Below are 27,956 nucleotides of genomic sequence, written 5' to 3' on the forward strand. Positions count from 1 at the left end.
CACTGAGTGTTTGTGCTGCAGAGCCTCTTGAGGGGCTTTAAAAAAGGCCAACAAGAAAACATCTAAAAGCGAAAATGAATATTCAGACACACAGAATTTGAAAAATAGTATTTTACTTTTCCAGAAACAGGATAATAGAATAAAAACCAGAATATGGAGGTGGAAAACAGTTTAGGCAGCAGGAGGTGAACGTTCATAGAACTGATTACCATCACATGTCAGAAACAGTGAGAACTGTATAATAATAAAAACAACTGAAGCATTGGTTAAAAACAAACCAGTTATGTTCGCATTAATAATGTCCTCAATTCCTCAGTGTTGAGTTCTTTGTATCCTGTATTTTTATTGCTTCTTTTTCTGTGTTGTGTCCATTTTCTTCAACTGAACCTTTGTTCTGTCTTGTGAATTGTGTAGTAAAGTATTTATGTTTTTTTATCAAGTTTTTCCTCTTTCTGAAATTACCTCCATCAGGATAAAAGATTAAATTCAGCTGCTGTGTTAATTCCAGACTATTTTTACTGCCATAAATTATAGTAATGTGACAAATATGAGCTGCAGTATTAAAATAAGGACAGAACATTTTACATCATCTTTGAGATATAGAGGTTCTGTTGTACTCTGTTATTTTTTCTTTCCACCTGGTTAATGAATAATATAGAAATGTTCGTCAGCTGGTTTGAATATTCAGATTTTCAAATTTATCTGCTGTTTGAAGAGCTGTTATAGAAACACATCAGTGTCGAATGAGGAAGTTTTTCAGCTGAACACTGAGAGACAACATCCCACATACCGAGGAAACCAGGATCCAGATGTAAGTTTCTGATACGTCCAAATCCTCTGAACAATTTTATATTTTTTATTTCTATTTATATAAACTGAAAAGTTGAGCAGAATGTCTCTCTGTCTGTCTTGGTCTCTCTGCTCTCATTGTTTCTCTGTCCAGTGGAGGGAGAGCTGCAGCTTTTCACTGTTTAAATGTTCTTCATCCAACAGAGACAAACTGCTGGAGGAAAATCATTCATCTGACAGCAAAGATGCAGTGGAGTCTGATTCTGCTCTTCCTGATGGGTAAGTTGATCTGAAACACAACTAGACTCTCTTGTTTCTGTTCTAGTACAAACCTTTTGACATTTAAAGAATGACACCTCATCTGGGTCAGTGATGAGGTGGCCCATTTTTTGGCACATAATATTTTATGTGAATTATAACTCGTGATTAAGTACAGGAACATTTTTCATGTTTACAGCTCAATGCTGCTTCATTGACTGTCAGCTCTATCAGTTTCACTACATTAATCAGAATAAGAACTGGACTGAAGCTCAGCAGTACTGCAGAGAGAATCACACTGACCTGGTCACAGTGACTAACATGAAGGACATGGAGAGACTCAAGATCTCAACTGGAGGTCAGAGTGGAGCTTGGATTGGTCTGATCAGTAAACCAGAATTTACCAGAACATGGTACTGGTCTCTGACTGGAGTGGAGTTCAATAAAAGTGAGACAAACTGGAACTCAGGAGAACCAAGTGATACAGGAAGTCAAGGATCTGAGAACTGTGTGTATGTGTATAACAGTCTGAAATGGGTGGATACTGGTTGCAATCTTAAAAGATTCTTCCTCTGCTATGATGGTAAGATTGCTCGTCTGCTTTTCAGTGTTTTTCTGTGAACTTAAACTGTGCCAAACTGCAAAATAATCCGAGGTAAATGTGAAGTATGCTTCTCTGTTCATTCCACAGAAAGTAATTCACATAAGTATCACCTGAGTGAAGAGATGAAGACCTGGCAGGAAGCTCAGAGTTTCTGCAGAGAGAAACACACAGACCTGATCAGTGGAACGAAGCAACTAGAGGATGAAGAAGTGAAGAAATTGATGAAGTCTTCAGATCAGATAACATACTTTGGTTTATTCAGAGACAATTGGAGGTGGTCAGATGGAAGCAGTTTCTCTTTCAGACACTGGAATAATGAATTAAACAATCCAGAATCTGTCAGAGATCTTTGTGCCAAGATTGATGATGGAGGCAGATGGAAGAATGAGAACTGTGATGAAAGAAAACCCTTCATCTGTTATGATGGTGAGTTGGTCCATTGGTCACAATTGTAAGTTACTAATTAAAACTAAACGATCCACACTTAACATTACTACTGTATTTAAAAACATAGATTATGTAGTTACTTATTAAACTTTGCATTGTTCGTGTATGTTATTTAATTTAAGAATTTATTAAGTTGATAGAGATATTTACTTTATTTCTCAAACAAAGCTATTCGGATGAAGAAATCCTAAACATATTTTGTTAGAATAGAAATTACATTACAAAATAAAGTCAACACCCATGACTTCTGAATAATAACCTGAACAAATAAGTGATGTGATTATGTTGATAATTTCTATGACAGATGAATTTATCCTGATCAAAGAGAATAAAACCTGGGAGGAAGCCTTGACCTACTGCAGAGATCATCACCATGACCTGGTCACCATCACCAACATGGAGGATCAGAGATGGATCCAGGAGAAAGTCAAGAACGCATCGACTGATTTTGTCTGGACGGGTCTGCGCTACACCTGCACTCTGGATTTGTGGTTCTGGGTCAGTGATGAGGTGGTCAGCTATAAGAACTGGGCCGAAGGTGAACCGATGGACGACTGTGACATGTCTGTAGCCATGGAGACGAGAGGAAAACATCAGTGGAGGAAGAAAAATGATCTTGAGGAATTTAATTTCATCTGTTCCCAGAATTAAATACTGAACTGCTTGTGATAAAAATACTATTAGTTCAGTTTCCAGTTTTTCCTTTTGCTGCATGTTTGTTATGAATAAGGTTGTAATTTGTGTGGCATAAAACTCTTAAAACACATAATATGTGTACATAAAAATACAAACTGTGAGCTTAAAAGTTACTTTTTCCTGTCATGGCATCTTACTGTCTTTCAGAACAAAGACATTAAGGTCACACTTTGTGATAAAATGTTTTGTTTTCTTTTCTTTTTATTGCTCTGAATTAATAAGCTTATTTTACACGTCGTTTTCTTTTAAGTATCATCATAATTCACAGTAAATAAAGCATTTGAAAACCTTTGAGTTTTTGTATTTAATCTATGGAGTGTGAATTGAATTATTGAAATAAAAAAAGAAAAAAGTTATGACAAGGTATTCTAACTTTTTCAAAACTCATTTTTGAGATGGAGTTGAGATGAGGGAAAAAGTGAGTTTCTCATTTGTCTGTCGCTGTTCACACATACTGGAGATGATCCTTCCTCCCCACAGCAACAACATCCACCAACTCCAAAATGCTTGGTGTTATATTACAACATTTAATTTCTATTTACATTGAACAGAAATGGTGATTTGCTGATGGAGCATTAAATATTTGACTTATTCTGACATGTAGTAAGTGTTTACTGGACTCTTTTGTTGTGAACAGGTTGATTGATATGATTCCTTTAGAGCTGAACATAGTTCCCCTCCTGCTGCTGTTTACTCAGGATGATTTGCGTTTGCAGTTCCTTTCTCAGGAATCATAAATGTTGATGCAGGAAATTACAACACCGTCTCTTTCCTGAAATCCTAATGTAGAGTCTTTAAGTAATGCAGAGGCGAAGGATGAGACAAAGTCATATTTTCTTCATTTTTTTTCATATTTTCTTCAGTCACTTAAGGAACCGCAGAAATAAATTTAAGGTAAATTTCAGCAGAATTCATGTGGTTTGTTTCTAAGTCACAGCAGGATAAAAAAATTTAAGTTTATGAATTTTTACTGAGTGTCCAGATGAAAAATTAACTGGGATTAAATGGCCAACATGGTGGAATACGTCAATAGAGGTTAAAAGAACTGAGAGCATTTGACATAAAATTAAACTCCATGATGATCAGAACATTTATGAAATGTGTTTTTTTACTGATAATAAAAGAGTTAAAAAGTCTTTATTTGTGATGTGATCTTCTGTAAAGATCTTATCAGAAATAGTTTCTTTACCGTATATAGAAAGATATGATATGATTGTTAGAGAATAAATTCTCAAAAGGATCAAAGTTTCTCTCAGTTTGCATTAATTGAACATTTTCAGCCTGTTAACACAATCACTCTGAAAATGTAAATATTTTTTCTCAAGATTTTCCTCTTTCTGAAATTACCTCCATCAGGATAAAAGATTAAATTCAGCTGCTGTGTTAATTCCAGACTATTTTCACTGCCATAAATTATAGTAATGTGACAAATATGAGCTGCAGTATTAAAATAAGGACAGAACATTTTACATAATCTTTGAGATATAGAGGTTCTGTTGTGCTCTGTTATTTTTTCTTTCCACCTGGTTAATGAATAATATAGAAATGTTCGTCAGCTGGTTTGAATATTCACATATTCAAATGTATCTGCTGTTTGAAGAGCTGTTATAGAAACACATCAGTGTCGAATGAGGAAGTTTTTCAGCTGAACACTGAGAGACAACATCCCACATACTGAGGAAACCAGGATCCAGATGTAAGTTTCTGATACGTCCAAATCCTCTGAACAATTTTATATTTTTTATTTCTATTATATGAACTGAAAAGGCTGAGCAGAATGTCTCTCTGTCTGTCTTGGTCTCTCTGCTCTCATTGTTTCTCTGTCCAGTGGAGGGAGAGCTGCAGCTTTTCACTGTTTAAATGTTCTTCATCCAACAGAGACAAACTGCTGGAGGAAAATCATTCATCTGACAGCAAAGATGCAGTGGAGTCTGATTCTGCTCTTCCTGATGGGTAAGTTGATCTGAAACACAACTAGACTACAAGGAAATAAAGTTAACTCTTTGTTATCACACTGAAATGTTCATGAAAGCAGTTCATGAACTGATTGGGAAGAAATCCTCAAAATTTAATATGTTTTATCTTCACAGCTCAGTGTTGTTTCATGGACTGTCAGCTCTATCAGTTTCACTACATTAATGAGAATAAGACCTGGACTGAAGCTCAGCAGTACTGCAGAGAGAATCACACTGACCTGGTCACAGTGACTAACATGAAGGACATGGAGAGACTCAAGATCTCAGCTGGAGGTCAGAGTGGAGCTTGGATTGGTCTGATCAGTAAACCAGAATTTAACAGAACATGGTACTGGTCTCTGACTGGAGTGGAGTTCAATGAAAGTGAGACAAACTGGAACTCAGGAGAATCAAGTGATACAGGAAATCAAGAAAACCATGAAAATTGTGTTATGATGAATAAAAATCTCAAATGGACTGACAACCAGTGCAAAAATCAACATAATTTCCTCTGCTATGATGGTGAAAATAATCATCTATTTAGCAGTTATTGTTTTATCTATTTTGTTTGATTTAGATGAAAATAAATATGTTTGATTACTCCACAGAAACTAATACAACCCATAAATATCACCTGATTGAAGAGGAGGAGACCTGGCAGGAAGCTCAGAGTTACTGCAGAGAGAAACACACAGACCTGATCAGTGGAACGAAGCAACTAGAGGATGAAGAAGTGAAGAAATTGATGATCTCTTCTGAAAAAATATACATCGGTCTGTTCAGAGACAATTGGAGGTGGTCAGATGGAAGCAGTTTCTCTTTCAGACACTGGAATAATGAATTAAACAATCAGAAAACCAACAGTGGTCAATGTGCCATGACTGTGTTTGATAATGGAGGCAAATGGAGGAATGAGAACTGCATTGAAAGAAAACCCTTCATCTGTTATGAATGTGAGATTTTCTGATAAACAAATTCTTCACATTTAACATTAAAACTTTATTTAAAAGACGCTCTAATTGGGAGACTGAGGAGATGTTCCATTATTGTCTCGTGTTTCCTGTAATTAATTTTACATATAGTGGTATTTAGCTCTTAGATAATATCAATGTTTTCATAATGATTGAAATGCAGAAACATTATGTTAGATATATTATAAAAAGGTTAGCAGCCACGATTTCTCAGTATTAACATTAGTTAGTTAGAACAATAAATTGTTTGTTCCCTTTACCCTTATGACAGATAAATATCCAGATAAAGTGATCCTGATCAAAGAGAAGATGAACTGGGAGGACGCCTTGACCTACTGCAGAGGTCATCATGATGACCTGGTCACCATCACCAACATGGATGATCAGATATTGATCCAGGAGAAAGCTAAGGAGGCATCGACTCCTTTTGTCTGGTTGGGTTTGTTCTTCAGCTGCTTGAAGAATAAGTGGTTCTGGGTCTGTAAGAACAATCCAAACTTAGAAAGACGGATCAATAATTGTGGAAAATCTGGAGCCATGGAGGCAGGAGGAAAACACATGTGGTTCCAAGGAAACAGCACAGAGAAGTTGAATTTCTTCTGTCTTAAGCGTTAAGTTGTTCTTTTCCTGTTTGCTCTTTTTAAAAATAGTTTAAGAACTTCATTGAAGTTTACATTTTATTTCACCTATGATAAAAAATGACGACTAGTAGAGATTCAAACTAGAGGTTCTGCTCTGAACTTTGTTTCTGGTCAGTTTGTAATTAGCTTGTACATGAACACATTTCTCTTCCTTTACTCCAGTTTTATTTTACTGAAGACAAAATGGTTCTTTGTGTTGTAAAGGTTGCAGATCTCTGCTTTATACTGAAAGCAAATATGATGTTCAAATTTAATGCTATTAAATACTGAGGAATTATATGTAAACTTCTCATTTTGAACACATTAATAAATACATTTCTAATGTTCTCTTTCTGTCATTATTTTTAACATTTAGCAAATTGAAGCAATGTTGCTCATTTTAACTGATGTAAAACAAGAAACTGATTAAACTTTATACAATGAGAAAACAAGGTGTGTGTGTCTTTTTAAGATAATACTTTATTAGTATCATTAGTGGTTAATGTATGACGGCGCAGTGCAATGTTAAATATTGGCCAGCAGATGGCACCATATTTAGTCCTGTCAATTAAAGACTAAACTGAACTACTGCAAAAAACCATGAGAAAACCCTCTCACACTAAGGTAAGTTGAGCCGTTATACTAAGAAATCTCTCTGACGTCATCAATATCATGTCAATTCAGAAAACTTTAACTAGACCATCTGGGTGATCTTCTCCTCTTCCTCATTTTATAGATGTAGAGTTTCAGCTGTTTGGCTTGTTTGTTACTACGCAATAGCCAACCCCGCCCTCTCCTCACAACTCCTCGGGCTGACTACTGACCAGTTCTCTGTCTAACAGGAAAATCTCTAAGACCTGGGTCTTGCCCTGAATAAGATCTATAAGAGATAATCTGTTTAAATCGGTGGCGAAAGAGATTCGTCTAGCTCTAACTACCTCCTATCCAGAAGTTATGACCCTTTTCAGTTAAGAAACAATCAACTGAGTAGCCCTCACAGCTGCATAGTTTCATTAACCACTTCTGTTAACGGTAGTTCTCTTCCTGTCGTAACGTGCACTTGGTAACGGCTAGATAATATTTAGTGACTAGGATTTAAGTCCCAGGGTCATTATTTTACACTCACCAAAGGAAAGTCCGAAGCCACCACATTACTGGAATCATGTATACTGGTTTTACTATAAATAGAAGAACTTTAATTCAAATGACTCAAGTAATTTCAATGTCCACAACCTAATCAGAATTTTTAAAATATATGTATTTATTAAGCAAGCTTTAGCAGGGAAAATGACAGGCATACAGAATTTACTTGAGATTACCATACAAAGAAAATCAATAAAATTTAGATCAATTCAACCTTTACCTAACAACCTCCCTCCACTGTCATCTATCTATCAAATAAGGTTTTGGGGTGCGGCACAACTCATACCCATCGGTAGTATTGGATCTTGGCAACAGAAGTCCTTGTGGTCCTTGGTCAGAGTCTTTATCCTTGAACATAAATCCTCCTTGGAACCGAAACAAAATGAACTGTCCGCTATATCCAGCTGAGCAGCTCTTAGTCGATCCTTTGACTTTTGTTCAGTTCCCCAAGTCTGTTGCGATGTGGTTTTTGAGATCGCTGGGTCGAGTGCAGAGTTTGGAAATCCAATGAGGAACCAAGGCAGTGGGTCGGTGGATCTCGCCCTTTGGTCCGGCGTGAGGAGCTCCGTTGTCCTCCTTGTAAGGCGCTTTTCTTGGTTCCAGGGCGTAGTCCTCTGCTGGTCTTCTTGCCGCTCTTGTGTCGAGTCTCAGCGCCGGGGACGAAGAACCCCGTATTACCTCGGTCTCATGTTTTTATACTTTTCTCCCTCCCTGGGGAGTACACCGAGGGAGGGAGAGAGAGAGAGAAAGACAAAGAACAGTTTGTGCGCAACTTCATGGTTGCGCAACCTGACCATCTGCAACTTGGATCACCATGACCCGATTGTGAAACAATGTACTTGTGACACTTGGGACTTTCCAAAAGCAATAGACTCCAACTTGGGAAACAATGACCCTATTGTCTTGTGACACTTGGGACTTTCCGAATTGCAACAGCGGCATCTGTCAGCCTCCACATCCCAAACTTATACTTCTCCTTTTTCTGTACTAACTTTAATCATACAAGTTCCTTCAATCATTAAAATCATATAAAATATTAGTACATTAGATGATTTGATCCTAGTTTCTTGGTACAACATTTATATATCACAGAAAACATATTCTCATACAAAGAATACACAGTAAGTAATCATTTTTTAATCAACATACAGGGCTGTGGCAATCTTCTAGGCTTTTTATGATCCGTTTTTCTGCATGAGCCTGGACAGATCTCACTTTTACATACCAGATTTCTTGACAGGCTGCAGCAACAAATGACTTTTTTTTCATTCAAAAGTCACAAAAAACACAATCTGACTCTGAGAAAAATGCAAAAGAAACAACACAAGTGACCCAACAGGCAGAGACGGAAATAATCTGCTGTCTACGTTCGTTATGTCATCAGGACACAAAATTGTTGCATCTTTGGTGCAGAGAGAGAGAAAGTTTTTAGAACCAGATACAGCTGAGGTGACAAGACAAACCACAACAAAGTGTTTTGTATCTTCACACAAACATCAACTTGTGATGGTACCTTAAGGCCTTCATTCTCTTGACTCATGACTTTCAGAGGTAAATCAGCTGGGTATCCTGAAGGTCTAATGATGTTCAACACATAGTTTGGTAGATTAAAATAAATGCGTTTGAACTCCAACAAGCCGATAAACAATTTAACGTTTCTCAAACAGTGGATTCCACCAGGCATTTTATTCTCACACACTTTAACTTGCTCTGATCCAACTACCTCAAGTCTTGACGTGATTTAAGATCGGGTCAATGCTGTCTTTTGTTCCTCACAGCACCTGTGCAAATCAGTCACTGTGCTGTTTGAAGAGTTGGGTAGGACCTGTGTTTGCAGCCCCGCCCATCAAAATGAAGAGGTTCAGTTCAAAGAACCGACTCTAATGGCCCAAACATTCGCGACCGACCCATCACTATCAGCTAGATTCAGCAACCTATCTGTCTTTATCATGGATACAATAGTTCATAAAACAGACATAGTATAAAACATATTTACTGAGATTTCATCATAGAGTTCCAGTTTTAGTGGCATATTTTATGTTTCGGGTCAGAGTTGCTTCATGGACTGTCAGCTCCATCAGTATCAACCTCCAGGTAAAACAGCAGGTGTTGTTACACAGGTGAGAACAACTGCAGAGATCTCCTGCTGCAGGTTTCATTGGTAATCGTTCTGCGTTGATTGCTGGAGAACTCTCAGACCTCAATCATAGCAGCAGGCAGAAGTGAGGAACCTTTACTGGGGTCAATGAAATGGAAGACACGGCGTGTCTTAACTCTCAAGTATCTCTATGAAAGGAGGAGACCAACAGATTATTCAACCGGCTTTACCTGTGTAGAGCAAATACTAATAGTAATACAAGAGGAAACTTTTGTCTAGATTAGTTCTGGAGAGGCGGTACCTGAGGCCAAACGGATCCAAAAAGAAACGGCAGGCAAGAAGCATCACAAGACCAAAAAAAAAGTTTAAAAAAAAAGAGAAAAAGAGACAGATAATATTTCTGTGGGGGCTTAATGGACCAAAAACTGATTGATCGATGTAATCTCTCGCTGATCTCCATCATCACTGAGTGTTTGTGCTGCAGAGCCTCTTGAGGGGCTTCAAGAAAGGCCAACAAGAAAACATCTAAAAGCGAAAATGAATATTCAGACACACAGAATTTGAAAAATTGTATTTCACTTTTCCAGAAACAGGATAATAGAATAAAAACCAGAGAATGGAGGCATTAAACAGTTTAGGCAGAAGGAGGTGAACGTTCATAGAACTGATTACCATCACATGTCAGAAACAGTGAGAACTGTATAATAATAAAAACAACTGAAGCATTGGTTAAAAACAAACCAGTTATGTTCGCATTAATAATGTCCTCAATTCCTCAGTGTTGAGTTCTTTGTATCCTGTATTTTTATTGCTTCTTTTTCTGTGTTGTGTCCATTTTCTTCAACTGAACCTTTGTTCTGTCTTGTGAATTGTGTAGTAAAGTCTTTATTTTTTTATAAAGTTTTTCCTCTTTCTGAAATTACCTCCATTAGGATAAAAGATTAAATTCAGCTGCTGTGTTAATTCCAGACTCTTCTTACTGCCATAAATTATAGTAATGTGACAAATATGAGCTGCAGTATTAAAATAAGGACAGAACATTTTACATAATATTTGAGATATAGAGGTCCTGTTGTGCTCTGTTATTTTTTCTTTCCACCTGGTTAATGAATAATATAGAAATGTTCGTCAGCTGGTTTGAATATTCAGATTTTCAAATTTATCTGCTGTTTGAAGAGCTGTTATAGAAACACATCAGTGTCGAATGAGGAAGTTTTTCAGCTGAACACTGAGAGACAACATCCCACATACCGAGGAAACCAGGATCCAGATGTAAGTTTCTGATACGTCCAAATCCTCTGAACAATTTTATATTTTTTATTTCTATTATATGAACTGAAAAGTTGAGCAGAATGTCTCTCTGTCTGTCTTGGTCTCTCTGCTCTCATTGTTTCTCTGTCCAGTGGAGGGAGAGCTGCAGCTTTTCACTGTTTAAATGTTCTTCATCCAACAGAGACAAACTGCTGGAGGAAAATCATTCATCTGACAGCAAAGATGCAGTGGAGTCTGATTCTGCTCTTCCTGATGGGTAAGTTGATCTGAAACACAACTAGACTCTCTTGTTTCTGTTCTAGTACAAACCTTTTGACATTTAAAGAATGACATTTATCTCTTTCTTAGAACCCATTTTTTGGCACATAATATTTTATGTGAATTATAACTCGTGATTAAGTACAGGAACATTTTTCATGTTTACAGCTCAGTGTTGTTTCATTGACTGTCAGCTCTATAAGTATCATTACATTAATCAGAATAAGAACTGGACTGAAGCTCAGCAGTACTGCAGAGAGAATCACACTGACCTGGTCACAGTGACTAACATGAAGGACATGGAGAGACTCAACATCTCAGCTGGAGGTCAGAGTGGAGCTTGGATTGGTCTGATCAGTAAACCAGAATTTACCAGAACATGGTACTGGTCTCTGACTGGAGTGGAGTTCAATGAAAGTGAGACAAACTGGAACTCAGGAGAACCAAGTGATACAGAAAGTCAAGGATCTGAGAACTGTGTGTATGTGTATAACAGTCTGAAATGGGTGGATACTGGTTGCAATCTTAAAAGATTCTTCCTCTGCTATGATGGTAAGATTGCTCGTCTGCTTTTCAGTGTTTTTCTGTGAACTTAAACTGTGCCAAACTGCAAAATAATCCGAGGTAAATGTGAAGTATGCTTCTCTGTTCATTCCACAGAAAGTAATTCACAGAAGTATCACCTGAGTGAAGAGATGAAGACCTGGCAGGAAGCTCAGAGTTTCTGCAGAGAGAAACACACAGACCTGATCAGTGGAACGAAGCAACTAGAGGATGAAGAAGTGAAGAAATTGATGAAGTCTTCAGATCAGATAACATACTTTGGTTTATTCAGAGACAATTGGAGGTGGTCAGATGGAAGCAGTTTCTCTTTCAGACACTGGAATAATGAATTAAACAATCCAGAATCTGTCAGAGATCTTTGTGCCAAGATTGATGATGGAGGCAGATGGAAGAATGAGAACTGTGATGAAAGAAAACCCTTCATCTGTTATGATGGTGAGTTGGTCCATTGGTCACAATTGTAAGTTACTAATTAAAACTAAACGATCCACACTTAACATTACTACTATATGTAAAAACATAGATTATGTAGTTACTTATTAAACTTTGCATTGTTCGTGTATGTTATTTAATTTAAGAATTTATTAAGTTGATAGAGATATTTACTTTATTTCTCAAACAAAGCTATTCGGATGAAGAAATCCTAAACATATTTTGTTAGAATAGAAATTACATTACAAAATAAAGTCAACACCCATGACTTCTGAATAATAACCTGAACAAATAAGTGATGTGATTATGTTGATAATTTCTATGACAGATAAAGTGATCCTGATCAAAGAGAATAAAACCTGGGAGGAAGCCTTGTACTACTGCAGAGATCATCACCATGACCTGGTCACCATCACCAACATGGAGGATCAGAGATGGATCCAGGAGAAAGTCAAGAACGCATCGACTGATTATGTCTGGACGGGTCTGCGCTACACCTGCACTCTGGATTTGTGGTTCTGGGTCAGTGATGAGGTGGTCAGCTATAAGAACTGGGCCGAAGGTGAACCGATGGACGACTGTGACATGTCTGGAGCCATGGAGACGAGAGGAGGACATCAGTGGAGGAAGAAAAATGATCTTGAGGAATTTAATTTCATCTGTTCCCAGAATTAAATACTGAACTGCTTGTGATAAAAATACTATTAGTTCAGTTTCCAGTTTTTCCTTTTGCTGCATGTTTGTTATGAATATGGTTGTAATTTGTGTGGAATAAAACTCTTAAAACACATAATATGTGTACATAAAAATACAAACTGTGAGCTTAAAAGTTACTTTTTCCTGTCATGGCATCTTACTGTCTTTCACAACAAAGACATGAAGGTCACACTTTGTGATAAAATGTTTTGTTTTCTTTTCTTTTTATTGCTCTGATGTAATGAGCTTATTTTACACGTCGTTTTCTTTTAAGTATCATCATAATTCACAGTAAATAAAGCATTTGAAAACCTTAGAGTTTTTGTATTTAATCTATGGAGTGTGAATTGAATTATTGAAATAAAAAAAGAAAAAAGTTATGACAAGGTATTCTAACTTTTTCAAAACTCATTTTTGAGATGGAGTTGAGATGAGGGAAAAAGTGAGTTTCTCATTTGTCTGTCGCTGTTCACACATACTGGAGATGATCCTTCCTCCCCACAGCAACAACATCCACCAACTCCACAATACTTGGTGTTATATTACAACATTTAATTTCTATTTACATTGAACTGAATTGTTGATTTGCTGATGGCGCATTAAATATTTGACTTATTCTGACATGTAGTAAGTGTTTACTGGACTCTTTTGTTGTGAACAGGTTGATTGATATGATTCCTTTAGAGCTGAACATAGTTCCCCTCCTGCTGCTGTTTACTCAGGATGATTTGCGTTCGCAGTTCCTTTCTCAGGAATCATAAATGTTGATGCAGGAAATTACAACACCGTCTCTGTCCTGAAATCCTAATGTAGAGTCTTTCAGTAATGCAGAGGTGAAAGATGAGACAAAGTCATATTTTCTTCATTTTTTTTCATATTTTCTTCAGTCACTTAAGGAACCGCAGAAATAAATTTAAGGTAAATTTCAGCAGAATTCATGTGGTTTGTTTCTAAGTCACAGCAGGATAAAAAAATTTAAGTTTTTGAATTTTTACTAAGTGTCCAGATGAAAAATTAACTGGGATTAAATGGCCAACATGGTGGAATACGTCAATAGAGGTTAAAAGAACTGAGAGCATTTGACATAAAATTAAACTCCATGATGATCAGAACATTTATGAAATGTGTTTTTATTTTTTTCCTGATAATAAAAGAGTTAAAAAGTCTTTATTTGTGATGTGATCTTCTGTAAAGATCTTATCAGAAATAGTTTCTTAACCGTATATAGAAAGATATGATATGATTGTTAGAGAATAAATTCTCAGAAGGACGACAGTTTCTCTCAGTTTGCATTAATTGAACATTTTCAGCCTGTTAACACAATCACTCTGAAAAGTAAATATTTTTTATCAAGTTTTTCCTCTTTCTGAAATTACCTCCATCAGGATAAAAGATTAAATTGAGCTGCTGTGTTAATTCCAGACTCTTTTTACTGCCATAAATTATAGTAATGTGACAAATATGAGCTGCAGTATTAAAATAAGGACAGAACATTTTACATCATCTTTGAGATATAGAGGTCCTGTTGTGCTCTGTTATTTTTTCTTTCCACCTGGTTAATGAATAATATAGAAATGTTCGTCAGCTGGTTTGAATATTCACATATTCAAATGTATCTGCTGTTTGAAGAGCTGTTATAGAAACACATCAGTGTCGAATGAGGAAGTTTTTCAGCTGAACACTGAGAGACAACATCCCACATACCGAGGAAACCAGGATCCAGATGTAAGTTTCTGATACGTCCAAATCCTCTGAACAATTTTATATTTTTTATTTCTATTATATGAACTGAAAAGTTGAGCAGAATGTCTCTCTGTCTGTCTTGGTCTCTCTGCTCTCATTGTTTCTCTGTCCAGTGGAGGGAGAGCTGCAGCTTTTCACTGTTTAAATGTTCTTCATCCAACAGAGACAAACTGCTGGAGGAAAATCATTCATCTGACAGCAAAGATGCAGTGGAGTCTGATTCTGCTCTTCCTGATGGGTAAGTTGATCTTTTCTGTTATAATAAAGTCAGATTTAGAAACCAGCTGTCTATTCAATATTCACACAGAAAGTAAAAGAATTAAACATAAAATTACTGCAGTAATTGTAATGCATGTGCTGTGTAAACTACAGCTACAAGTTAGTTCATACTGAAACGTGTTTTATCTTCACAGCTCAGTGTTGTTTCATTGACTGTCAGCTCTATAAGTATCATTACATTAATGAGAATAAGAACTGGACTGAAGCTCAGCAGTACTGCAGAGAGAATCACACTGACCTGGTCACAGTGACTAACATGAAGGACATGGAGAGACTCAACATCTCAGCTGGAGGTCAGAGTGGAGCTTGGATTGGTCTGTATGATCCAACAAACGGTACCAGAACATGGTACTGGTCTCTGCCTGGAGTGGAGTTCAATGAAAGTGAGACAAACTGGTATCCAGGAGAATCAAGTGATGACTGGTTTTCCAACTGTGGAATTTTGTGGTGGGATGCCAGATGGTTAACATTTTACTGTAGTAATTTTGCCTTTTTCCTCTGTTACGATGGTAAGATTGAAGTCTTTTGACTGAAATGTCATTTTCCCTCTAAAATGTAAACAGTGTGTGTAAACACACACACACACACACACATATATATATATATATATACAAAAAGAAATATTTTTATTATCAAACATTAATTTATGTTTGGAAAAAAGGTTTTTAATCAAATATAAAAATAAGGCCTGAACTAATAAAATTAATCTAAATTTTCCATCTTTTTTTATGACACTTGCAAGAAATAACATTTTTACCTTATAATTTCTTATTTGACATGATATAGAAGCTTCATGGTTTAAAGATAAAAGAAAAACTATTACGCTTCTTTTTTAAATATTTTTTCTAAGAATACTTCTCAAAAGTAATTTAGAGTTCATCAACTTTGTTCTCTCCACAGAAACTAATACAACCCATAAATATCACCTGATTAAAGAGAGGAAGACCTGGCAGGAAGCTCAGAGTTACTGCAGAGAGAAACACACAGACCTGATCAGTGGAACAAAGCAACTAGAGGATGAAGAAGTGAAGAAATTGATGATCTCTTCAGATCATATAGCATACATTGGATTATTCAGTGACACCTGGAGGTGGTCAGATGGAAGCAGTTTCTCTTTCAGACACTGGAATCTACACTTTAACAATCAGATAATCAACAGTGGTCAATGTGCCATGACTGTGTTTGATGATGGAGGCAGATGGAGGAAAGAGAACTGCAATGAAAGAAAACCCTTCATCTGTTATGAAGGTGAAATTTTCTAATCAGCAAATTCTTCACATTTAACATTAAAACTTTATTTAAAAGACGCTCTAATTGGGAGACTGAGGAGATGTTCCATTATTGTCTCGTGTTTCCTGTAATTAATTTTACATATAGTGGTATTTAGCTCTTAGATAATATCAATGTTTTCATAATGAATGAAATGCAGAAACATTATGTTAGATATATTATAAAAAAGTTAGCAGCCACAATTTCTCAGTATTAACATTAGTTAGTTAGAACAATAAATTGTTTGTTCCCTTTACCCTTATGACAGATAAATTGATCCTGATCAAAGAAAACAAAACCTGGCTTGAGGCCTTGACCTACTGCAGAGATCATCATGATGACCTGGTCACCATCACCAACATGGATGATCAGATATTGATCCAGAAGAAAGCTAAGGAGGCATCGACTCCTATTGTCTGGTTGGGTTTGTTCTTCAGCTGCTTGAAGAATAAGTGGTTCTGGGTCTGTAAGAACAATCCAAACTTAGAAAGACGGATCAATAATTGTGGAAAATCTGGAGCCATGGAGGCAGGAGGAAAACACAAGTGGTTCCAAGGAAACAGCACAGAGAAGTTGAATTTCTTCTGTCTTAAGCGTTAAGTTGTTCTTTTCTTGTTTGCTCTTTTAAAAATAGTTTAAGAACTTCGTTGAAGTTTACATTTTATTTCATCTATGATAAAAAATGACGACTAGCAGAGATTCAAACTAGAGGTTCTGCTCTGAACTTTGTTTCTGTTCAGTTTGTAATTAGCTTGTACATGAAAATTTTTCTTCCTTTATTCCAGTTTTATTTTACTGAAGACAAAATGGCTCTTTGTGTTGTAAAGGTTGCAGATCTCTGCTTTATACTGAAAGCAAATATGATGTTCAAATTTAATGCTATTAAATACTGAGGAATTATATGTAAACTTCTCATTTTGAACACATTAATAAATACATTTCTAATGTTTTCTTTCTGTCATTATTTTTAACATTTAGCAAATTGAAGCAATGTTGCTCATTTTAACTGATGTAAAACAAGAAACTGATTAAACTTTAGACAATGAGAAAACAAGGTGTGTGTGTCTTTTTAAGATAATACTTCATTAGTCTCATTAGTGGTTAATGTATGACGGCGCAGTGCAATGTTAAACATTGGCCAGCAGATGGCACCATATTTAGTCCTGTCAATTAAAGACAAAACTGAACTACTGCAAAAAGCCATGAGAAAACCCTCTCACACTAAGGCAAGTTGAGCCGTTATACTAAGAAATCTCTCTGACGTCATCAATACCATGTCAATTCAGGAAACTTTAACTAGACCATCTGCGTGATCTTCTCCTCTTCCTCATTTTATAGATGTAGAGTTTCAGCTGTTCGGCTGCAGCAACAAATGACTTTTTTTTTTTTCATTCAAAAGTCACAAAAAACACAATCTGACTCCGAGAAAAATGCAAAAGAAACAACACAAGTGACCCAATAGGCAGAGACGTAAATAATCTGCTGTTTACATTCGTTATGTCATCAGGACACAAAATTGTTGTATCTTTGGTGCAGAGAGAGAGAAAGTTTTTAGAACCAGATACAGCTGAGGTGACAAGACAAACCACAACAAAGTGTTTTGTATCTTCACACAAACATCAACTTGTGATGGTACCTTAAGGCCTTCATTCTCTTGACTCATGACTTTCAGAGGTAAATCAGCTGGGTATCCTGAAGGTCTAATGATGTTCAACACATAGTTTGGTAGATTAAAATAAATGCGTTTGAACTCCAAGAAGTTGATAAACAATTTAACGTTTCTCAAGCAGTGGATTCCACCAGGCATTTTACTCTCACACACTTTAACTTGCTCTGATCCAACTACCTCAAGTCTTGACGTGATTTAAGATCGGGTCAATGCTGTCTTTTGTTCCTCACAGCACCTGTGCAAATCAGTCACTGTGCTGTTTGAAGAGTTGGGTAGGACCTGTGTTTGCAGCCCCGCCCATCAAAATGACGAGGTTCAGTTCAAAGAACCGACTCTAATGGCCCAAACATTCGCGACCGACCCATCACTATCAGCTAGATTCAGCAACCTATCTGTCTTTATCATGGATACAATAGTTCATAAAACAGACATAGTATAAAACATATTTACTGAGATTTCATCACAGAGTTCCAGTTTTAGTGGCATATTTTATGTTTCGGGTCAGAGTTGCTTCATGGACTGTCAGCTCCATCAGTATCAACCTCCAGGTAAAACAGCCGGTGTTGTTACACAGGTGAGAACGACTGCAGAGATCTCCTGCTGCAGGTTTCATTGGTAATCGTTCTGCGTTGATTGCTGGAGAACTCTCAGACCTCAATCATAGCAGCAGGCAGAAGTGAGGAACCTTTACTGGGGTCAATGAAATGGAAGACATGGCGTGTCTTAACTCTCAAGTATCTCTACGAAAGGAGGAGACCAACAGATTATTCAACCGGCTTTACCTGTGTAGAGCAAATACTAATAGTAATACAAGAGGAAACTTTTGTCTAGATTAGTGCTGGAGAGGCGGTACCTCAGGCCAAACGGATCCAAAGAGAAACGGCAGGCAAGAAGCATTACAAAACCAAAAAAAAAGTTTAAAAAAAGATAAAAAGAGACAGATAATATTTCTGTGGGGGCTTAATGGACCAAAAACTGATTGATCGGTGTAATCTCTCGCTGATCTCCATCATCACTGAGTGTTTGTGCTGCAGAGCCTCTTGAGGGGCTTTAAAAAAGGCCAACAAGAAAACATCTAAAAGCGAAAATGAATAATCAGACACACAGAATTTGAAAAAATGGATTTTAATTTTCCAGAAACAGGATAATAGAATAAAAACCAGAGAATGGAGGCAGAAAACAGTTTAGGCAGCAGGAGGTGAACGTTCATAGAACTGATTACCATCACATGTCAGAAACAGTGAGAACTGTATAATAATAAAAACAACTGAAGCATTGGTTAAAAACAAACCAGTTATGTTCGCATTAATAATGTCCTCAATTCCTCAGTGTTGAGTTCTTTGTATCCTGTATTTTTATTGCTTCTTTTTCTGTGTTGTGTCCATTTTCTTCAACTGAACCTTTGTTCTGTCTTGTGAATTGTGTAGTAAAGTATTTATTTTTTTATCAAGTTTTTCCTCTTTCTGAAATTACCTCCATTAGGATAAAAGATTAAATTGAGCTGCTGTGTTAATTCCAGACTCTTTTTACTGCCATAAATTATAGTAATGTGACAAATATGAGCTGCAGTATTAAAATAAGGACAGAACATTTTACATAATCTTTGAGATATAGAGGTCCTGTTGTGCTCTGTTATTTTTTCTTTCCACCTGGTTAATGAATAATATAGAAATGTTCGTCAGCTGGTTTGAATATTCAGATTTTCAAATTTATCTGCTGTTTGAAGAGCTGTTATAGAAACACATCAGTGTCGAATGAGGAAGTTTTTCAGCTGAACACTGAGAGACAACATCCCACATACCGAGGAAACCAGGATCCAGATGTAAGTTTCTGATACGTCCAAATCCTCAGAACAAGTTTATAATTTTTATTTCTATTTATATAAACTGAAAAGTTGAGCAGAATGTCTCTCTGTCTGTCTTGGTCTCTCTGCTCTCATTGTTTCTCTGTCCAGTGGAGGGAGAGCTGCAGCTTTTCACTGTTTAAATGTTCTTCATCCAACAGAGACAAACTGCTGGAGGAAAATCATTCATCTGACAGCAAAGATGCAGTGGAGTCTGATTCTGCTCTTCCTGATGGGTAAGTTGATCTGAAACACAACTAGACTCTCTTGTTTCTGTTCTAGTACAAACCTTTTGACATTTAAAGAATGACATTTATCATCTTTCAGTGATGAGGCCCATTTTTGGCACATAATATTTTATGTGAATTATAACTCGTGATTAAGTACAGGAACATTTTTCATGTTTACAGCTCAATGCTGCTTCATTGACTGTCAGCTCTATAAGTATCATTACATTAATCAGAATAAGAACTGGACTGAAGCTCAGCAGTACTGCAGAGAGCAACACACTGACCTGGTCACAGTGACTAACATGAAGGACATGGAGAGACTCAAGATCTCAGCTGGAGGTCAGAGTGGAGCTTGGATTGGTCTGATCAGTAAACCAGAATTTACCAGAACATGGTACTGGTCTCTGACTGGAGTGGAGTTCAATGAAAGTGAGACAAACTGGAACTCAGGAGAACCAAGTGATACAGAAAGTCAAGGATCTGAGAACTGTGTGTATGTGTATAACAGTCTGAAATGGGTGGATACTGGTTGCAATCTTAAAAGATTCTTCCTCTGCTATGATGGTAAGATTGCTCGTCTGCTTTTCAGTGTTTTTCTGTGAACTTAAACTGTGCCAAACTGCAAAATAATCCGAGGTAAATGTGAAGTATGCTTCTCTGTTCATTCCACAGAAAGTAATTCACATAAATATCACCTGATTAAAGAGATGAAGACCTGGCAGGAAGCTCAGAGTTACTGCAGAGAGAAACACACAGACCTGATCAGTGGAACGAAGCAACTAGAAGATGAAGAAGTGAAGAAATTGATGAAGTCTTCAGATCAGATAACATACTTTGGTTTATTCAGAGACAATTGGAGGTGGTCAGATGGAAGCAGTTTCTCTTTCAGACACTGGAATAATGAATTAAACAATCCAGAATCTGTCAGAGATTTTTGTGCCAAGATTGATGATGGAGGCAGATGGAAGAATGAGAACTGTGATGAAAGAAAACCCTTCATCTGTTATGATGGTGAGTTGGTCCATTGGTCACAATTGTAAGTTACTAATTAAAACTAAACGATCCACACTTAACATTACTACTATATGTAAAAACATAGATTATGTAGTTACTTATTAAACTTTGCATTGTTCGTGTATGTTATTTAATTTAAGAATGTATTAAGTTGATAGAGATATTTACTTTATTTCTCAAACAAAGCTATTCGGATGAAGAAATCCTAAACATATTTTGTTAGAATAGAAATTACATTACAAAATAAAGTCAACACCCATGACTTCTGAATAATAACCTGAACAAATAAGTAATGTGATTATGTTGATAATTTCTATGACAGATAAAGTGATCCTGATCAAAGAGAATAAAACCTGGGAGGAAGCCTTGTACTACTGCAGAGATCATCACCATGACCTGGTCACCATCACCAACATGGAGGATCAGAGATGGATCCAGGAGAAAGTCAAGAACGCATCGACTGATTATGTCTGGATGGGTCTGCGCTACACCTGCACTCTGGATTTCTGGTTCTGGGTCAGTGATGAGGTGGTCAGCTATAAGAACTGGGCCGAAGGTGAACCGATGGACGACTGTGACATGTCTGGAGCCATGGAAACGGGAGGAAAACATCAGTGGCTGGGGAAAAAAGACAGCGAGAAGTTTAACTTCATCTGTTCCCAGAATTAAATACTGAACTGCTTGTGATAAAAATACTATTAGTTCAGTTTCCAGTTTTATCTTTTGCTGCATGTTTGTTATGAATAAGGTTGTAATTTGTGTGGCATAAAACCCTTAAAACACATAATATGTGTACATAAAAATACAAACTGTGAGTTTAAAAGTTACTTTTTCCTGTCATGGCATCTTACTGTCTTTCAGAACAAAGACATTAAGGTCACACTTTGTGATAAAATGTTTTGTTTTCTTTTCTTTTTCTTGCTCTGATGTAATAAGCTTATTTTACACGTCGTTTTCTTTTAAGTATCATCATAATTCACAGTAAATAAAGCATTTGAAAACCTTATAGTTTTTGTATTTAATCTATGGAGTGTGAATTGAATTATTGAAATAAAAAAAGAAAAAAGTTATGACAAGGTATTCTAACTTTTTCAAAACTAATTTTTGAGATGGAGTTGAGATGAGGGAAAAAGTGAGTTTCTCATTTGTCTGTCGCTGTTCACACATACTGGAGATGATCCTTCCTCCCCACAGCAACAACATCCACCAACTCCACAATACTTGGTGTTATATTACAACATTTAATTTCTATTTACATTGAACTGAATTGTTGATTTGCTGATGGAGCATTAAATATTTGACTTATTCTGACATGTAGTAAGTGTTTACTGGACTCTTTTGTTGTGAACAGGTTGATTGATATGATTCCTTTAGAGCTGAACACAGTTCCCCTCCTGCTGCTGTTTACTCAGGATGATTTGCGTTCGCAGTTCCTTTCTCAGGAATCATAAATGTTGATGCAGGAAATTACAACACCGTCTCTGTCCTGAAATCCTAATGTAGAGTCTTTCAGTAATGCAGAGGCGAAGGATGAGACAAAGTCATATTTTCTTCATTTTTTTTTCATATTTTCTTCAGTCATTTAAGGAACCGCAGAAATAAATTTGAGGTAAATTTCAGCAGAATTCATGTGGTTTGTTTCTAAGTCACTGCAGGATAAAAAATTTAAGTTTATGAATTTTTACTGAGTGTCCAGATGAAAAATTAACTGGGATTAAATGGCCAACATGGTGGAATACGTCAATAGAGGTTAAAAGAACTGAGAGCATTTGAAATAAAATTAAACTCCATGATGATCAGAACATTTATGAAATGTGTTTTTTTACTGATAATAAAAAAGTTAAAAAGTCTTTATTTGTGATGTGATCTTCTGTAAAGATCTTATCAGAAATAGTTTCTTTACCGTATATAGAAAGATATGATATGATTGTTAGAGAATAAATTCTCAGAAGGATCAAAGTTTCTCTCAGTTTGCATTAATTGAACATTTTCAGCCTGTTAACACAATCACTCTGAAAATGTAAATATTTTTTATAAAGTTTTTACTCTTTCTGAAATTACCTCCATTAGGATAAAAGATTAAATTCAGCTGCTGTGTTAATTCCAGACTATTTTTACTGCCATAAATTATAGTAATATGACAAATTTGAGCTGCAGTATTAAAATAAGGACAGAACATTTTACATAATCTTTGAGATATAGAGGTCCTGTTGTGCTCTGTTATTTTATCTTTCCACCTGGTTAATGAATAATATAGAAATGTCCGTCAGCTGGTTTGAATATTCACATATTCAAATGTATCTGCTGTTTGAAGAGCTGTTATAGAAACACATCAGTGTCGAATGAGGAAGTTTTTCAGCTGAACACTGAGAGACAACATCCCACAAACTGAGGAAACCAGGATCCAGATGTAAGTTTCTGATACGTCCAAATCCTCTGAACAATTTTATATTTTTTATTTCTATTATATGAACTGAAAAGTTGAGCAGAATGTCTCTCTGTCTGTCTTGGTCTCTCTGCTCTCATTGTTTCTCTGTCCAGTGGAGGGAGAGCTGCAGCTTTTCACTGTTTAAATGTTCTTCATCCAACAGAGACAAACTGCTGGAGGAAAATCATTCATCTGACAGCAAAGATGCAGTGGAGTCTGATTCTGCTCTTCCTGATGGGTAAGTTGATCTGAAACACAACTAGACTCTCTGGTTTCTGTTATAATAAAGTCAGATTTAGAAACCAGCTGTCTATTCAATATTCACACAGAAAGTAAAAGAATTAAACATAAAATTACTGCAGTAATTGTAATGCATGTGCTGTGTAAACTACAGCTACAAGTTAGTTCATACTGAAACGTGTTTTATCTTCACAGCTCAGTGTTGTTTCATTGACTGTCAGCTCTATACGTATCATTACATTAATCAGAATAAGAACTGGACTGAAGCTCAGCAGTACTGCAGAGAGAATCACACTGACCTGGTCACAGTGACTAACATGAAGGACATGGAGAGACTCAAGATCTCAGCTGGAGGTCAGAGTGAAGCTTGGATTGGTCTGTATGATCCAACAAACGGTACCAGAACATGGTACTGGTCTCTGACTGGAGTGGAGTTCAATGAAAGTGAGACAAACTGGTATCCAGGAGAACCAAGTGATGACTGGTTTTCCAACTGTGGAATTTTGTGGTGGGATGCCACATGGTTAACATATTCCTGTAGTAATTTTGCCTTTTTCCTCTGTTACGATGGTAAGATTGAAGTCTTTTGACTGAAATGTCATTTTCCCTCTAAAATGTAAACAGTGTGTGTAAACACACACACACACACACACATATATATACAAAAAGAAATATTTTTATCATCAAACATTAATTTATGTTTGGAAAAAAGGTTTTTAATCAAATATAAAAATAAGACCTGAACTAATAAAATTAATCTAAATTTTCCATCTTTTTTATGACACATGCAAGAAATAACATTTTTACCTTATAATTCTTATTTGACATGATATAGAAGCTTCATGGTTTAAAGATAAAAGAAAAACTATTAAGCTTCTTTTTTAAATCTTTTTTCTAAGAATACTTATCAAAAGTAATTTAGAGTTAATCAACTTTGTTCTCTCCATAGAAACTGATACAACCCATAAATATCACCTGATTAAAGAGTTGAAGACCTGGCAGGAAGCTCAGAGTTACTGCAGAGAGAATCACACAGACCTGATCAGTGGAACGAAGCAACTAGAGCAGGGGTCTCAAACTCAATTTCCCCGGGGGCCGCTGGAGGTAGAGTCTGGGTGAGGCTGGGCCGCATCGGGTTTTCCACAAGAAAAGCTCTTACAAAAACATTCCAATGTTATCAAATGAATTTATTTTTATTTTTTAAACACAAAATAAGATGAAAAAATAAATAAATTAACAATTCATAAGAAAAAAAAATAATCAGTAATAAATAAATAAAATAATAATAATAATAACACAGCAGTTATAGAAGACTAGATAAATGTAATTATTATAATTCAGATTCAAATGGCTGTATTAACAGTTCTTTAACCTTTAACTTTCCAACATGGAATGGAACATTGAACATAAAAGTCTTCTGCCTACTTCTTACTGCTAGAGGTCTGGCAGCGCTTCCTCTCGCACTGGCCACATTTGGCTTAAGGGAGGAGGAAGTTGAGACCCTAAGTAGAGCTTGAAGATGCTCATCAGTAAGTCTGGTACTTGGACTTATTGAAGTTCAAGGTAAGAAGAGCTTTTGCACAAGTATGTGCTCCCAAAAAGACATGGTCCGCTTTTTTTGAACATTCAGGAAAGCTCAGAAGCTGGGTGGCAATCATCTTCTAAAAATTGCCCAAGCTTGTCTTTTTTCCACTCACCTCCTGAACTTGGCTTTGAGTTCAGAAGAGGCACTCAGGTTCAATGAGCTCCATTTGAAGCACTGTGATTGGTAAGTTTGTTCAGCTCCGCTTTAATACTGAAAAGTGCCAATCATATCAAATGGCAGTGTTGGCATAGTTACTTTGAAAAAGTAACTTTAATCAGACTACTGATTACTCCTTGAAAAAGTTACTTTCCAAATCAAGTAGTCAGTAGTCTAACTAAGTTACTAAGTTACACTAAAAGTAACTTTTTAGTTACTTTCAGGTGCTGACAACAACGCTCTGCCTCCTGTGAAAATCACATTGAGCTTTGCCAATACTTAATTATATATATATATTATATATAGGTAACATCAACAATGTGTCTCCACTGATAAGGTTGAACTGAAGAGGAGATTGTACAAAAAGTGTAGTTTTGGTCCACTGTTGTCTGGAAAACTCTAAGAAGGATTTTAAAATCAAATTTACCCCCTAGCCTCCAGGTTCTGTTACATTCCTGCATTTTCTCACAAATTAAATCAGCTCGTCCTGCAGCTTCACAGCTCAGATGGCTGCACAGATTTGTGACACTTATCTTAGTATAATTAGAATTAAGTTACCATTATAATTATTGCCAACTACGGAAACAACTCATTAGTTGCTGTGTTTCACGTTATTCTGTTTAAATTAGTCTCGATGTTTGCAGTTTTCTGGAGCGCAAAAACTATATCAGAGGTAATATATTAACTGCTGACATTAATAGACACAGCGGACGGATCATCCGGAAATGATTGAACAGGAGAGACTGACTAAGCAAAACTACCTTAATGACGGACAAATTCTGGGATTTGAATATCTCTGCTTATTTCCAAGCCCAAATGAGTAACTTACGCTCAAAAAGTCAGGAATGGAAATATTCATTAAATCAGCGTTTAGTAAAACAAGACAGAAAGCCCAAGCCCAAAGCAGATTATAATAGCCTACTCAGACTTCACTTTTGTCATGTTAACTCAAAATAGTTAAGTTTTATTTCTAATTAGACAAAAGGCTGAGCATCTCTCCATTGTTTACATTAGAGACTCTCTGATCTCTTTGTTTCTCTGTCCAGTGGAGGAGAAATGCAGCTTTAAATAACCAAAGAAGATAGTCTTCATCCAACGAGACAAATGATTTTGATAAGTAATCATGTAGTCTGACTGGATTTGAAATAGCAGTGGAGTCTGATTACTGCTCTTCCTGATGGGTAAGTTGATCTGAAACACAAGTAGACTACAAATAAAGTTAACTGTTACTGTTATCACATCACTGTTCATGAAAGCAGCACTGAACATTAAACTTTCATATTTAATACTATCGTCACAGCCAGTGTTGCTTCATTGACTGTCAGCACTATCAGTTTGAGACCCCTGAACTAGAGGATGAAGAAGTGAAGAAATTGATTATCTCTTCAGATCATATAGTATACTTTGGTTTATTCAGAGACACCTGGAGGTGGTCAGATGGAAGCAGTTTCTCTTTCAGACACTGGAATCTACACTTTAACAATCAGATAATCAACAGAGGTCAATGTGCCATGACTGTGTTTGATGATGGAGGCAGATGGAGGAATGAGAACTGCAATGAAAGAAAACCCTTCATCTGTTATGAAGGTGAGATTTTCTAATCAGCAAATTCTTCACATTTAACATTAGAACTTTTTTTAAAAGACGCTCTAATTGGGAGACTGAGGAGATGTTCCATTATTGTCTCGTGTTTCCTGTAATTAATTTTACATATAGTGGTATTTAGCTCTAAGATAATATCAATGTTTTCATAATGAATGAAATGCAGAAACATTATGTTAGATATATTATAAAAAAGTTAGCAGCCACAATTTCTCAGTATTAACATTAGTTAGTTAGAACAATAAATAGTTTGTTCCCTTTACAGAAACTATGAGATAAAGTGATCCTGATTAAAGAGATGAAAACAAAACCTGGCTTGAGGCCTGACCTTACTGCAGAGATCACATGATGACCTGGTCACCATCACCAACATGGATGATCAGATATTGATCCAGGAGAAAGCTAAGGAGGCATCGACTCCTTTTGTCTGGTTGGGTTTGTTCTTCAGCTGCTTGAAGAATAAGTGGTTCTGGGTCTGTAAGAACAATCCAAACTTAGAAAGACGGATCAATAATTGTGGAAAATCTGGAGCCATGGAGGCAGGAGGAAAACACATGTGGTTCCAAGGAAACAGCACAGAGAAGTTGAATTTCTTCTGTCTTAAGCAAATTATTTCTTTTCCTGTTTGCTCTTTTTAAAAATAGTTTAAGAACTTCGTTGAAGTTTTACATTTTATTTCACCTATGATAAAAAATGACTAGTAGAGATTCAAACTACTGGTTCTGCTCTTAACTTTGTTTCTGCTCAGTTTGTAATTAGCTTGTACATGAAAATTTCTCTTCCTTTACTCCAGTTTTATTTTACTGAAGACAAAATGGCTCTTTGTGTTGTAAAGGTTGCAGATCTCTGCTTTATACTGAAAGCAAATATGATGTTCAAATTTAATGCTATTAAATACTGTCCAGGAGAATTATATGTAAACTTCACTTTTTGTCTGGACATTAATAAATACATTTCTAATGTTCTCTTTCTGTCATTATTTTTAACATTTAGCAAATTGAAGCAATGTTGCTCATTTTAACTGATGTAAAACAAGAAACTGATTAAACTTTAGACAATGAGAAAACATCAGTGTGTGTCTTTTAAGATAATACT

General features: G+C 36.2%; 4 protein-coding genes and 2 long non-coding RNA genes across 6 annotated transcripts; all 6 read left to right on the top strand.

Moving 5' to 3' along the window:
* The first annotated feature begins 10,793 nt into the window (after window positions 1–10,793).
* On the top strand, window positions 10,794–11,318 carry LOC122820239. The gene is made up of 3 exons (XR_006368747.1): window positions 10,794–10,853; window positions 11,035–11,109; window positions 11,280–11,318. It is a non-coding gene; the product is annotated as an uncharacterized LOC122820239 (long non-coding RNA).
* Window positions 11,319–11,351: 33 nt separating this feature from the next.
* Window positions 11,352–12,782, top strand: LOC122820658 (macrophage mannose receptor 1-like). Its single transcript, XM_044098228.1, has 3 exons — window positions 11,352–11,663; window positions 11,772–12,110; window positions 12,436–12,782. Exons 1-3 carry the CDS (start codon window positions 11,402–11,404, stop codon window positions 12,780–12,782), a joined length of 948 nt encoding a protein of 315 aa, XP_043954163.1. The 5' UTR covers window positions 11,352–11,401.
* Window positions 12,783–14,468: 1,686 nt separating this feature from the next.
* LOC122820238 lies at window positions 14,469–15,213 on the top strand. Its single transcript, XR_006368746.1, has 3 exons — window positions 14,469–14,528; window positions 14,710–14,784; window positions 14,960–15,213. It is a non-coding gene; the product is annotated as an uncharacterized LOC122820238 (long non-coding RNA).
* A 64-nt stretch (window positions 15,214–15,277) lies between these two features.
* LOC122820659 (C-type lectin lectoxin-Lio2-like) lies at window positions 15,278–16,998 on the top strand. Its single transcript, XM_044098230.1, has 3 exons — window positions 15,278–15,287; window positions 15,726–16,073; window positions 16,363–16,998. Exons 1-3 carry the CDS (start codon window positions 15,278–15,280, stop codon window positions 16,692–16,694), a joined length of 690 nt encoding a protein of 229 aa, XP_043954165.1. The 3' UTR covers window positions 16,695–16,998.
* Window positions 16,999–20,119: 3,121 nt separating this feature from the next.
* On the top strand, window positions 20,120–21,519 carry LOC122820660 (C-type mannose receptor 2-like). Its single transcript, XM_044098231.1, has 3 exons — window positions 20,120–20,400; window positions 20,509–20,847; window positions 21,173–21,519. Exons 1-3 carry the CDS (start codon window positions 20,139–20,141, stop codon window positions 21,517–21,519), a joined length of 948 nt encoding a protein of 315 aa, XP_043954166.1. The 5' UTR covers window positions 20,120–20,138.
* Window positions 21,520–23,751: 2,232 nt separating this feature from the next.
* Window positions 23,752–27,499, top strand: LOC122820661 (C-type mannose receptor 2-like; the record flags this gene model as incomplete). Its single annotated transcript, XM_044098232.1, is given in 4 exon segments — window positions 23,752–23,962; window positions 26,649–26,846; window positions 27,160–27,198; window positions 27,201–27,499. Coding segments are annotated over 4 exon segments (747 nt in total), but the record flags the coding sequence as incomplete, so codon positions are not given.
* Window positions 27,500–27,956: the final 457 nt, after the last annotated feature.

The sequence above is a fragment of the Gambusia affinis genome, linkage group LG18 (assembly GCF_019740435.1).
Source record: "Gambusia affinis linkage group LG18, SWU_Gaff_1.0, whole genome shotgun sequence".
Lineage (NCBI taxonomy): Eukaryota > Metazoa > Chordata > Actinopteri > Cyprinodontiformes > Poeciliidae > Gambusia > Gambusia affinis.

What these genes read in the sequence shown, in the direction of transcription:
- LOC122820658 (XM_044098228.1), top strand. Translation starts at nt 11,402, where the DNA reads ATGAAGGACATGGAGAGACTCAACATCTCAGCTGGAGGTCAGAGTGGA. An exon ending in ATTCTTCCTCTGCTATGATG is followed by an intron (nt 11,664 to 11,771) that starts GTAAGATTGCTC and finishes TTCATTCCACAG; the next exon opens with AAAGTAATTCACAGAAGTAT. An exon ending in ACCCTTCATCTGTTATGATG is followed by an intron (nt 12,111 to 12,435) that starts GTGAGTTGGTCC and finishes TTTCTATGACAG; the next exon opens with ATAAAGTGATCCTGATCAAA.
- LOC122820659 (XM_044098230.1), top strand. An exon ending in ACCCTTCATCTGTTATGAAG is followed by an intron (nt 16,074 to 16,362) that starts GTGAAATTTTCT and finishes CCCTTATGACAG; the next exon opens with ATAAATTGATCCTGATCAAA.
- LOC122820660 (XM_044098231.1), top strand. Translation starts at nt 20,139, where the DNA reads ATGAAGGACATGGAGAGACTCAAGATCTCAGCTGGAGGTCAGAGTGGA. An exon ending in ATTCTTCCTCTGCTATGATG is followed by an intron (nt 20,401 to 20,508) that starts GTAAGATTGCTC and finishes TTCATTCCACAG; the next exon opens with AAAGTAATTCACATAAATAT. An exon ending in ACCCTTCATCTGTTATGATG is followed by an intron (nt 20,848 to 21,172) that starts GTGAGTTGGTCC and finishes TTTCTATGACAG; the next exon opens with ATAAAGTGATCCTGATCAAA.